Source organism: Rhinolophus sinicus, linkage group LG07 (genome assembly GCF_036562045.2).
Source record: "Rhinolophus sinicus isolate RSC01 linkage group LG07, ASM3656204v1, whole genome shotgun sequence".
Lineage (NCBI taxonomy): Eukaryota > Metazoa > Chordata > Mammalia > Chiroptera > Rhinolophidae > Rhinolophus > Rhinolophus sinicus.
Window position 1 is genome coordinate 12,805,476 of NC_133757.1, and position 13,557 is coordinate 12,819,032.

A 13,557-nucleotide genomic window follows, 5' to 3' on the forward strand; every position below is an offset into this window, starting at 1 on the left:
CTTGTTAAATATACAGTATATTACTTTTATTTTAGTCATTACCTAGTGATTACAACATAAATCTTTATTAATGTCTGCTATCAATTAATTATTTTATCAATTCCCACATGATACGAGGACCTTAGCACTTTTAAATACCATTCACCCACCTTCCTGACTTATGTGCTGTTATTTTCATACATTTCAATTTTGTATATATTTAAGACTCTATTATTATAGTTTATATAATAAATAATCACTTAGATATACCCTTTTCATTTTTCCCTTACAGTATCTAGTATCATTTTCTTCTATTTCAATAGCATTTCCTTTATTTATTTAGGATTTCCTCTATGGCAGGTGTCCTGTTGTCAAATTCTCTCAGTTCTTGTTTTGATGAAAAGTCCTCATTTTTTTTTTTTTTTCTCATTTTCTAAGGGTATTTTACTGGGTGCAGAATTATAGGCTGATTATTTCCTTTCAGCCATATGAAGATAGCATGTCTTCTAGATTCCATTTTTTCAGTTAATAAATCAGTTGTCTGTCTTAGTGTTGCTCCTTCAAAGGAAATATGCCTTTTCACCCCTCTGGATGCTTTAAAATCTTTCTCTTCCTTTTTGGGATTTCATCACTTTTACTGTAATATTTCTAAGTGTAAGTTTAATTGTACTTATCCTCCTTGGTGCTCATGGAACTTCTTTAATGTGTGGCTTGATCTCTTTTGTCACTTTTGAAAATTTTCATTTATTGAGATTTCAAATAGTGCTACATATTATATTCTCACTCCTCTTCCTCTGGACTCCACTTACATTATGTTAGACCATTTCCACATGTCCCTTATACCTCTTTCCCGCTTCTATTTTTCATTCTTTGTATTTCTCTATTTCAGTATGGGTATTTCCTTCTGACCTATAGTCTATCTTATTAATTCTCTCCTCAGCTGTGTCTAATCTGCTATTAAACCCATCCAAGGAATTGTGAATTCATTTAATGTATTTTTCATTTCTATAATTTCCATTTGATTCTTTAGTAAAAGTATCTAGTTGTCTGCTAATATTTTCCACATTATATTTTAATTCCTTGAAAATAAATTCAAAATTATTTTAAAGTTTCAGTCTGAAAACAGCATTGTCCTATAGGTGTGTTTCTAATGGCTGGTTTTTTTTCATAGCTTGTATTTTTCAAAGCCTTACTTTTTAATTTTGTAGCAGATATTGCATACGATGTACTAAAGAAATAATGTCTGTGTAATAGCGTCTTCCTCAAGAGAGATTTACTTTTGCTTTGTTACCCAGTTAAGACTGTGAGCAGATCACCATAATCCTATGAAAGAATGTGATAATTCAAAGGTGGGTTTATCCTCACTAGTAGGTTCAGAACTTCAAGGACCAAACTAAATCCTTAAGTGTGTAGTAAGGCCCCTTTTCCTTGGCACATTTGGAAATCCAATTTTGGTTTTTCTTATTGATAGATGTTCTGCTCAGTTTCTCACATAGTTTTCAGGATTTATAATTGTCTCAAGAAAAAAAGTTGCACAAAATGCCAATCTTACCTCCCTTTACAGTCTAACTCTCCTAGATCTTGACCCACAAATTCTCACTTCCTTAATAGTTCTATGATGCCTTAAAAAGATGTAATTCCTAATTTTTCTCAGTGGAAGTAACAGTCTAAAATCATCTATTTCACCCCTAAAAAAGAATTCCTCCAAACACTTATTTACAAATATCTCAGCAAAATAACCTATTTATTAAATTATATCTACTAAAAAATAAAATCAGTTCCAAGGTGATAAAAGTTTTAAATTAGTCTGTACAATGGATACATAATAGTGACATTTTAAGATTACAGAACATTTGACAAATAAACCTGATACATACTGTTATCCAAATATAATAGCAAACTTGAAAAAATATACTAACAGAAAGCATCAAAACTTTAAGAATGCCATAAACTCTAAAAATAACAGAAAAATATCATTTTAGTGCTCACTGATAATTTTACTGATATTTTTTAAAAATGCAAAATCCACAAACAATAAGTGTTGGTGAGGATGTGGACAAAAAGGAACCCTCATGCACTGTTGCTGGGATTGCAAATTGGTACAGCCACTATGGAAAACAGAATGGAAGTTCTGCAAAAAATTAAAAATAGAACTACCTTATGATACAGCAATTCCACTTCTGGGTATTTTTCTGAAGAAATACAAAACACTAATTTGAAAAGATATATGCACCCCTATGTTCGGTGCAGCATTATTTACAACAGCCAACATATGGAAGCAACCTAAGTGCCCATCAATAAACAATCAGATAAAGAGGTGGTCAGTACATACAAGGGAATATTACTCAGCGATAAAAAGGAAGAAATTTTAGCATTTGTGACAACGGACCTAGAGGGTATTATGCTAAGTAAAGTCAGACAGAAAAAGATATGTGTACCATGTGATTTCACTTGTATGTGGAATCTAAAGAATAAAATAAATGAACAAACAAAACAGAAACAGACTCATAGATACAGAGAACAAACTGATGGCTGCCAGATGGGAGGGGGATTAAAGGGTCAGGTGAAAAAGGTGAAAGGATTAAGAAATACAAATTGGTGGTAACAAAATAGTCACAGGGATATCAAGTACAGTATATAGTCAGTGATACTGTAATAACCTTGTATGGTACTAGGTGAATACTAGACGTATTGAGGAGGATCACTTTGTAAACTATATAAATGTGTAACCACTATACTGTGCACCTTAAACTAATATAAAATAATACTGAATGTTAATTATAATTGAAAAATAAAAATTAAAAAATAATGCAAAACCCAGCAAAATAGTAAAGCATCATATGTATCTACAACATATTTTTAATGAGGTCTTCAAAATAATTTACAAATTATTTTATTAAATTCTCATAAAGGACAAGTATACAATGTTATTCGTGCAGATGCTAAAATTACCAAGATTGGTAATTACATCCTGCTATGCAGAAGTTCACTATGGGAAAATATGAGGTAGGTAAGCATGTAAAGTCTGAGAAACTTTCATTCAAGTGGTAAGCAACAACTAACTCTCCCATTTTGATTTTACTCAATGTACCCATGGTCTCTCTCTTGTCCACTCACTTCTATTAAGATCCTTCCCTGAGGATTGTGAGATTCATTATTATTACTGTGAACTATACTGCCTCTTTCATACAGCAGCAGTTACCTCTCTTTTTGGTATGAATCAATATCTGTAATATATGCAAAAATATGTTAAGCAAATTAATAGTGCCTTAATCACTACACCGCAATTCATCGTGTTACCATAGCAAAAACTCAACAAGAAAAATGCTAGAAATATTAAAATAGAAAATAAAATGCAATGTATAAATTATATAAAACAAAAGTGATTCATTAATTTTAATGTTTATAAAAACATAAAGTATAATATTACATTTTATTGGACTAAAAAAATGACAACAAAATTACTCAAAGGAGAAATCTTAACTTTTTAAAATGCCATCATTCTTTATAAATAAAGTAAAAAATATATTTGAAAGTGAAAGGGGTAGAACAAATCACGATTTGGTAGAAAACTGTATTTCATTTAAATGCATATCTGCACTGATAAGTATAATTAATGCATACAGAGTAAGTATATCTACAGGATCAGTAATTTCACGCTAAAAGTTTAAAAGAATAGGTAGTGTCTTAACAAAGAAATCATTTCCCAGGTTTTACAAAGAGAAATGAGTACAACAAAAATTCTACTTTAAAACTCACATACCTAGAAAAATTAATAAATAAAAAATTAACAATATTTCAAACAAAAAAAGAGTCTTGTCATTATGAATACACAATTCACTAAACAGGAAACAAGCAGCAAATGACACGTACATTAAAATATCAATATCATTTACATCCACTGAGTTGGCAAAAGGAAAATATCTTCACAATTACCAAGTGTTTGTGGGACTATGAAGAAACAGGTACACTCATTCCTGCTGGTGGAAGTAAACATTACCTCAGTGACTTGAAGAGCCATTAGGCAACATGTAGTAAAGTTGAGGATGGGAATATCCTCAGACACAGCAATTTCATTTTTAAGCACAAACCATCAAGAAACTCTTGCATGTGTGCTTGAAAAGACCACACAAGATGTAAAATGTAGCATTTTTAAACAACTAAACGGAAAATCTACCTAAACACTACAAGTTTTGCACTTCACAGGAAATGAGATGATGAAACTAAATAAATGCTTTTAAAATTTACAAATGACAATAAGAAGAACAAATCCCTAGCCAAATAATAACGAAGTTAAAAATTATTTTAGTAAGCAAAATTGCTTGTCTGAATTAAATGTAATATAGGCATTGGTAAGTACAACTAATGCATACAGAGTAAGTAAGTATATCTACGGGCTCAGAAACCATTTTAACGTCAACCATTTACATTAATGATGGCTACATAGAAAATGTATTCTTTTGTGCCTTTGCTACATGATGGAATGTCATTAGTTGAAATAGACAGGGGGAAAGGCTAAGAATGTCTCCCTGAAAATATTTAATAAACACTACTATTTTACAAACATAAAATACAACAGTGACCAATTTTCTCATCATACTTCAGCCTAATCTACTCACCAAGTCTTAGTGTTAACTTCGTACTTATAAAGATCATCAACCAATCCATACTTGTTGCCTGGCAGCGCTTTATAGCCTCCATGAACATAAATGGACTTTGTTATTTCATCATACACACTGGTATGACCATATCCACCTTGGACAATAGCTCCTTTAGTTTCTGGAACAAGCCAAGTGTTTGATGCTGTAAGAGAAAGAAGATAAATCATGAATTTCAAGTGGTAGTTAAAAATATAACTAATGTATCACTAAACTCCAACAAGTTAATTCTAACACCACATTTTTATGAGCAAAGAAAGTATACCTAGTATTCATTTAATCAAGAAACTATTATTAAATATGCTCTAGTTACTGTTAGGTGGTAGAGGTTGAGTTGAGTAAGACTGGTCTTTCTGTAGAGTAAATTAAACTGTGAAATATTGAAACTGTTAATTTTTGTGTGTGCAAGAGAAAAAACAAAAGTTTACTCTCACATACATTTCTGTATCTGTAAATAATCCTGAAAAAATTGTAACAAATAGTTTATGAGAGTCCACTGTGTGACAGGCTCTGAGTTAGTCATAGATGTTATAAAGATACAAAAGATAGGATCTTTGCCCTTTACAATTTTTTTGCACTTGCTGGTCCTTAATCTCTTCAAACAGAAATGAAATGATAAAAGAAGGAATTTTGGACCATCAGAAAAGAACAACAAATAGAGTAGAAATATGAGTAAACACAATAGACTACCCTCCCTGAGGTTTATAAATCATATTTAATGAAGGAAACAAAAGTTATAACATCATCTGATACTCAAGACAATGACATTAAAAAGTGGGGATGAAGAAGGGATGTAAACAAAAGCAAGGCTTCCACACTTCACTTTAAGTTTTAAAATGTTGATACTCAGAAATTGTGATAATTCACATATATATCTTTTAACATCCAGAGCAACCTCTAAGAAAACTACACAAAGAGATACACTCCAGAATACTATAAGAAAATCAAGATGAAATTCTAAAAACTGTTCAAGTAACTCACAAGAGGTAAAGGGAAAAAATTACCAAAAAGAAAAACAAAAAAAAAAACAACACCACCACAAGAAACAAACAGCAAACAAACAATAAAACACCAGAGTTAGGCACTAACATATCAGAATTACCTTAAATGCAAATTGTGCATTTATATAATATTCTGGAAATGACAAAATTATAGAAATAGAGAACTGATCGGTGATTTTCAAGGGTGAGGGATGAGAAGAGAGGGTAGAGGGAAGTGGGTGTGGTTTAAAAAGGCAATATGAAAGATCCTAGGTGATAGAACTATTCTGTATCTTGACTTGTGGTAGATACATGAAACAACATGCCATAAAATTGCACAGAACTAAATACATACACACATGTACACACAAATGAGTACAAATGAAACTGGGAACTCTGAATAAGATCAATGGATGGAATCAATGTCAATATCCAGGTTCCGATATTATACTATATTTTTACAAGAGGTTGCCTCTGAGGAAAACTGCATAAAGGGTACACAGGATCATGTGTTATTTCTTACAAGTGTATGTGAATTGACAATTATCTCAAAATTGAAAGTTTAATTTAAAAAGATACATTCACCATACTAGTAATGGGCTATTCATCATGAAATACAGTATTTCACTCAACTCTTTGCAAACATCTTTAAAAAATTAAAAGTATGAGAGCTATGACACAGGTCTAAAACAAAAGTGCATGTATTCTTAAATACTACAGCTGTTATTTCTCAAGATTTAGTCACATGCAATTCAGCCAAGGAACCCATAGGTGATAAGGCAGATTCACATGAAAAATTAAGAAAATAATTTTCTTAAAAATACAGGTGACAGTGAATTTTACCACTCAAAAAACAACTGTCACCTATTCTCCTCAAACTATTCAAAAAAACTCCAAAAGGAGGGAGGGCTCCCAAGCTCATTTTATGAGGCCACTATCACACTAATCTCAAAACCAGACAAAGACATTACAAGAAAAGGAAAACTATAGGCCAATATCCCTAATGAACATAGATGCAAAAATCCTCAACCAAATATTAGCAAACCAAATTCAGCAATACATTAAAAAGGTTATACACCATGATCAAGTGGGATTCATTCCTGGTACGCAAGCAAGGTTGGTTCGATATCTGCAAATCAATTAACGTGATACACCATATTACCAAAATGAAAAATAAAAATCATATGGTCATATCAACAGATGCAGAAAAAGCATTGACAAAATCTAGCATCCATTTATGATAAAAACTCTTAGCAAAGTGGGAATAGAGGGATCATACCTCAACATAATAAAGGCCATGTATGATAAGCCCACAACTAATATCATACTCAATGGGGAAAATCTAAAAGCATTCCTCTTACGATCAGGAACAAGACAAGGATGTCCACTTTCACCACTTTTATTCAACATAGTACTGGAAGTTCTAGCCACAGCAATAAGAAAAAGAAATAAAAGGCACTCAAATTGGAAAGGAGGAAGTAAAATTGTCATTATGTGCAGATGTCATGATACTATATATAGAGAACCTAAAAAATTCCACCAAAAAACTATAAGAACTGATAAATGAATTTAGTAAAGTAGCAGGACACAAAACTAATATTCAGAAATCAGTTGCATTTGTATACACCAACAAGAAACTATCAGGAGCAATTAAGAAAACAATCCCATTTATAATTGCTTCAAAAACAATCAAATACATAGGAATAAATTTAACCAAGGAAGTAAAAGACCTGTGATCAGAAAATTCTAAGACACTGAAGAGAGAAATCAAAGAAGATACAAATAAATGGAAACATATTTGTACCTCAAAAATGGGTACCTCAAAAAATTGAAAATGGAACTACCTTATGACCCAGCAATTCCACTCCTGGGGTCTATCCAAAGGAATCCAAAATACTAACTTGAAAAAATATATGCCCCCCTATGTTTACTGCAGCACTATTCACAATAGCCAAGATATGGAAACAACTGAAATGCCCATCGATAGACAATTGGATAAAGAAGCTGTGGTACATTTATACAATGGAGTATTACTCAGCCATAAAACAATGAAATCTTACCATTTGCAACAACATGGAAGGACCTAGAGAATACTATGATAAGTGAAATAAATCAGACTGAGAAAGACAAATACCATATGATCTCACTTATATATGGAATCCAAAGATCAGAATAAATGAGCAAACAAAACAGATATAGACTCAAAGATAAAAACTGATGGCTGCTAGATGAAGGAGGTGGGATGGGGAAGAAGGTGAAGGGATTAGAAAGTGCAAATTAGTAGTCACAATATAGTCATAGGATATGAAATACAGTATGGGGAATATAATCAATAACGTTGTAAAGATTATGCAGGATGCCAGCTGGGCACAGGACTTATCAGGGGATCACTTCATAGACTGTGTAGCTGCCTCACCAATGAACTGTGCAACTGCAGCTAAAGTAGAATAATATTGAATGTCAGCTATAATTAAATACACACACACACACACACACACACACACACACACACAATGAGGTCTGACTTGAAAAAAGTTAATTATTTAACAGCAGGACGTATTCAGTCAGTGTTCAAATTGTTATTATCTTCTAAACTTCCTTCTTTTTCAAGGATTGCTAGAATCACGATTTAAATGAGATCCCCACGTTGCAGTTGGCTGATATGTCTATTACATCTCTTTTACTCTACATGCTCTTCATCCCTTTTTCTTATATTGCCAATAGTTTGCTTATCTGTTAATTCCTTGGATGAAAGCAAAGAAGTTGCACTTATTACATGACCTTTGACTCAATAAAAGGAGGAGTTAACTAAATCTTTAGATACAAGAAATACAATCAAAAGCAACGATGGGCCGAAACTATTTTAACAATATTGTCAAGCCCTTCACTGGGATTGCAACATTAAATAGAAAAGTACAAGATAGAGTGTACCTCGCTTCAAGGCAAGCAGTTACATCAAAAACATAACTAAATAGGCAGTTTTGTTGTCTTTAGACTAGCTGTAAGTCAACATAAAAATATCAGTATAAAGTATAAATTTAAGTTGCATTAAAAATATTTATAAAGGGGCAGCCGGCCGAATGGCTCAGTTGGTTAGAGCGCCGGCTCTCAACAAGGTTGCGGGTTCAAAGATAGTGGGCGCCCCCTTCAGCTAAAGACTGGGAACGGCAACTGGACTTGGAGCTGAGCTGCGTCCCCAAAACTAGATTGAAGGACGACTTGGAGCTGAGGGGCCCTGGAGAAACACACTCTCCCCCAATATTCCCCAATACAATTTATTTTAAAAATATATATATATAGTGTATATATGTGTGTGTGTGTATATATATATATATATATATATATATATATATATATGTATGTATATATGTATGTATATATAATATATATAACATATACTATATAAATAAAATATATATTATATATATATATATATATAAAATATCAACTGTAGAATAAAGAAAAGTAATAATCTCACATTAGGTAACACACCATGCTCTATTAAGCTCTGCTAAGTTTGAATGGGTCATTCCAAAGGTATAGTTTGTCCAGAGATGGTGATAAAGGTGGCACAGGGCCAACTAAGACAATGTGCATTTTGTATTTATATATTCTAATTCTGCCATTGACTAGCTGAGTTATCAATGGCCAGTTGTGTGAGGCATCTGTGCCTCAGTTCCCTTATCTGTCAAATGGGGAAAAAATAGCATATATTTGCAGGTTCACTTCGAGGACTAAATGAGTTAATATGCATAAAGTGCTTACAAGTTCACCTCACACAGAGCACGGCCTCAATAAATGTTAGCTTCTGTTGTTATTATTATTATTTAATATTGTTCAAAAATATCCTTTATATCATTAATGTCCCTGTTACTATAAGGCATTATCAATAAGATCTGAATGAAAACCTTGTTGTGAAGACTGAAGGAACTAGGGATGCCTGCCGAAAGAATACGAGACAAATGAAAAATATCTCAAAATACTTATAGGGCCAGTATGTGGAAAAGTGATTAAATTACACTTGTACAGTCATGAAAAAACAAGTACAAAATTACAAGTGAATATTTCTTCTAAATATAAATTTTTAAATTTTAAATACGTAATATCATAGAATGGCTGCTTCTTAAGAGACTGACATCTCTATCATTGAAAGAATGTTAAGCAAAGCCAGAAAGACCAGAATTTTCTGCATCCATTTACTGAAACTTTTTAATATAACTAATGCATATTTTTAAATATATATATTTACTTAGCTCATAAAGTTTTAAAAGCATATGGTTTAATAATTTCACTTACCAAAAAACAAATCTTTCACATTTTCTGAAATATTTATGAAATATAAAAATGTATACAATCTTAACAGCAGCCTTTGTCACATAGACATAGCAATTTATTAAAACAACATTTTGCCCATCACATTAAAACTGTGTCACTTTACTTAATTAGTCATGTAAAATTGTTCACAAATGAAACTCCACAGCAAATGCCAAGCCTAATTTAAGCACAATAAAAGTCTGTGCTTAATGATTCCTATGACTGAATTATTTTTAAAGGGGAGACTTCTTCCATTAAAAATTCATAATTCCCTCCACCTAATACACACCTGTTCTGTAGATCTATATTTTCAGACACCAGTTTGCTGAAAAGCAAAGTCCCATTTAAACTTGAAATTCACCACAATTTTGAAAAATATAATGTTAAGTGATAAAGAGTCACGCAGTATCACTAGGCTTATAGAAGAAAAAAATTAACTTCCTAAAAAAAAAAATAGAAACCTATCTGATGGTTTTCAAATCAAAAGGAAAAAAGTTAACATAAAATGACATTAACAATGGTTTCCAACCTCTCAAATTCTAAAAGCATAAAAAAAAACACTAAAACAAATCAGTAATATTATACTAACCTTGACACTCACGTTGAGATTCTTAGAAAGTTTATGAGGTATTGCTAACCAAAACTGAAATAAATTTCCCTCAGGACTAACCCAGAAGAGCTTTATGGTCCAAGTTAGTAAAACCATCCAGACAATTCCACTCTGAGATTTACAGATTCCCTAAGAACCATAATTCTAAGTATAGCAAAAAGGATAAACTGATGTTTCCTTTACTGCCAGAGCAAGTTCACAGGAAATCCTTAAAATCTCAGTTCAGATATATATACTATATAACCTAATATAAAAAAATACATTTACTTCCTCTAATATTTTTTTAGCATTTTATTTGAAAATAATTTTGAAGGTACAAACAAGTTGCAAGAGTAATCAAAGGAGTACCATCTACCCATTACTCAGATTCACTAATTATTAACATTTTGATGCATCCATTTTATCATTAGTGTTCTCTCTCTCCTCTCTCTCTCTCTTCCTCTCTCTCCTTCATACACACACACACACACACACACACACACACACACACACACAGTTGTATACATCATTCCTATTACCCTAAATATTTTGGTGTATGCTTTAAAAACAAAAACTTTCTTTTTACATAGCCATATTAGTTATCAAGATCAAGACAACTTACTTTAACAACTTAATTTATGCAATGCTTTTAATGCACATGTATGTTTCAACTTGCAAATTGAGCCAATACTGTTCTTCATAACATTGTTTCATTCAGTATATTATAGAATCCAGTCTTGGATCACCTACAAGCACTCAGTGGCCATGTTTCTTTAGCCTCCTTTAACCTGAAACAATTTTCAGCTTTTGTCTCTCATGACACTGACTTTGAAGAATAAAGCTCTCCTCCTTTTAAAATAAAAGGTTCCTCATTTGCAGTTTATTTGATATTGTTTAATGGTTATATTTAGGTATGCATTCCCACTCAGAGTACTGTAAGCCAGGGGTAGGCAACCTATGTCCCGTGGGCCAAACCTAGCCAGCTGCTCATTTTTGTAAAGATTTACTGGCCCACAGGCATATTCATTTGTTTACATATTATCTAAGGCTTGCTTTCAAATTTCAGGAGCAGAATTGAGTACATGAAACAGAGACTGTATGATCTATAAAACCTAAAATATTTACTATCTGAATCTTTACAGAAAAAGTTTGCCAAACCCTACTGTAAGTGATGTTTCTTTCAGCAGGCATCATATCTGGAGGCACACAATGGCCACTTTCCATGGTTTGTGATGTCAGTTTTGATCACCCAGACAAGGTACTGACAGGTTTCTTCACTACACAGTTACTAATTTTCCCCTACACGCTATAGATAACCTGTGGGAAAGATACTTAAATACCACGTGCATCTCATCAAAAATTTGTCCCGACCCCCATAGATTTAGCATCCATTGATGATTCTTTCCCAAACCAATTTTTACTATGATATTTCAACTCCAGTAATACCAGTCAGCATTCTGCGTAAGAAAGAGGCTTCCCTTCTTTCCTGTTTGTGTCTGTCTATCTGTCCATGATCAGCGTTAAGTTTATGGATTCTATTTTTTCAAGTTTATAATTTCTTACTTTCTTAAATTACTTATACGCTCAAATTATCCCAGATTTTACCAGTGGGACCCCCTTCAAGATGATTCCTGTGTTACTTTGACAGGATCCATCATTTTCTTGAGCACGTCAGTAATTTGACATAACAAGATGTACCAGGCTCATCTTTAGTTTCTCTGCTACAGCCCTACGGTCAGCCATTCCTCCAAGGAGCCCTGCTTCCCTTTCCATGGGGATGTTATTATTAATAGAAACTAGATCTTGGAATGTGGGTGATCAGTGTGCCCACGGCTACTAGGCTGTCTTAGCTTCTAGGCCCTTTCAGAAGGATCTACATCTATAATGGTCATTTTTTCCATCTGTCTATTTACCTATCTGTCTATATCTATTTATCTGTCTATCTATCTATATCTGTCTATCTACCTATCTGTCTATATATATATACCTATCTATCTATCTATCTATCTATCCATCCATCCATCCAGCCAGCCAGCCAGCCAGCCATCCAGCCATCCATCCAGCCAGCCATAAACTCACATCTCCAATTCCAGTCCATTCAGGCAGGATTCTTCCTTGCCTCCTCAATTCATTTTGTATCTCCTGTCTTCCACATTGAGAACTTCAATTCCCAACAACATCGATGCATTTGCTCATTTTTTCAATGTAACAGTACACCTAAAATAACTTCAGAATGGCGCCAACAAAACCTTCAAAACACAGACCTAAAAGATTTGTTTGCGTTTCTTCCCCACTTCCATAGCTAGACTGAGAGCATACAGTCACACACTGTGTTAAAAAGTCACTGGAAGCAGTCCTTTTCTCCTCCTTCCAGAGTGACTGTGTTATTCATTTGAAACATGGTTGGGTCCAATAAATCTATCTAGTAATTACAGATAGAATATTCTATATTATATAAATAAATAAGAAAACGTTCTTGTTCTTCTTTGGAAAACTTCTAAGAAAGAATGGAATGTATGAAACAACAGTCTTCACCAATAGTTAGGTTTGCTCAAAAAAGAAACTGAAAAACTAAAATTGGGTCCAATAGGCCCGTACAGAATACCAAGTGTTAAACAGTACATCTTGACTCCTACCTATCACCTCTGCAACAGTCCATGTTCTTTTTCTGCTTATCCAAACACATAATATTTGCATACTCGTTGTCTGAAATTAGATGCATGAAATGTTCTCCATCAGTCTTTTACCTGAAGTGTTTGTTCCTATTTATCTCTCCCTTAGATGAAGTTTATTCTCTAGGAGAGGGGTTGGTCAATTACAGTCTGCAGTCCAAATCCAGCCCACCAACTGTTTTGTAAATCAGGTATAACTGAAACACAGCCATGCTCATTCATTTCTGTATTTTATACAGTTGCCTGTGTACAGCTTCAATGGCAGAATTGAGCAATGACAGTGGAGACTGCATGGCCTACAGAGCCAAAATTATTTACTATCTAGACTTTTACCAAAAAGTCTGCACATTTCTATTCTAGTAGAT

General features: G+C 33.0%; 1 protein-coding gene across 2 annotated transcripts in view; it reads right to left on the bottom strand.

Annotated features, from left to right (window-relative positions):
* The window catches only part of ATRNL1 (attractin like 1), a 564,648-nt gene that overhangs the window by 492,320 nt on the left and 58,771 nt on the right, over positions 1 to 13,557 (bottom strand). For both annotated transcript variants that reach the window (XM_019725236.2, XM_074338995.1), the window contains exon 9: positions 4,599 to 4,782. In XM_019725236.2, the coding sequence (XP_019580795.2) occupies positions 4,599 to 4,782 (184 nt within the window). The remainder of the gene's footprint in view (positions 1 to 4,598; positions 4,783 to 13,557) is intronic.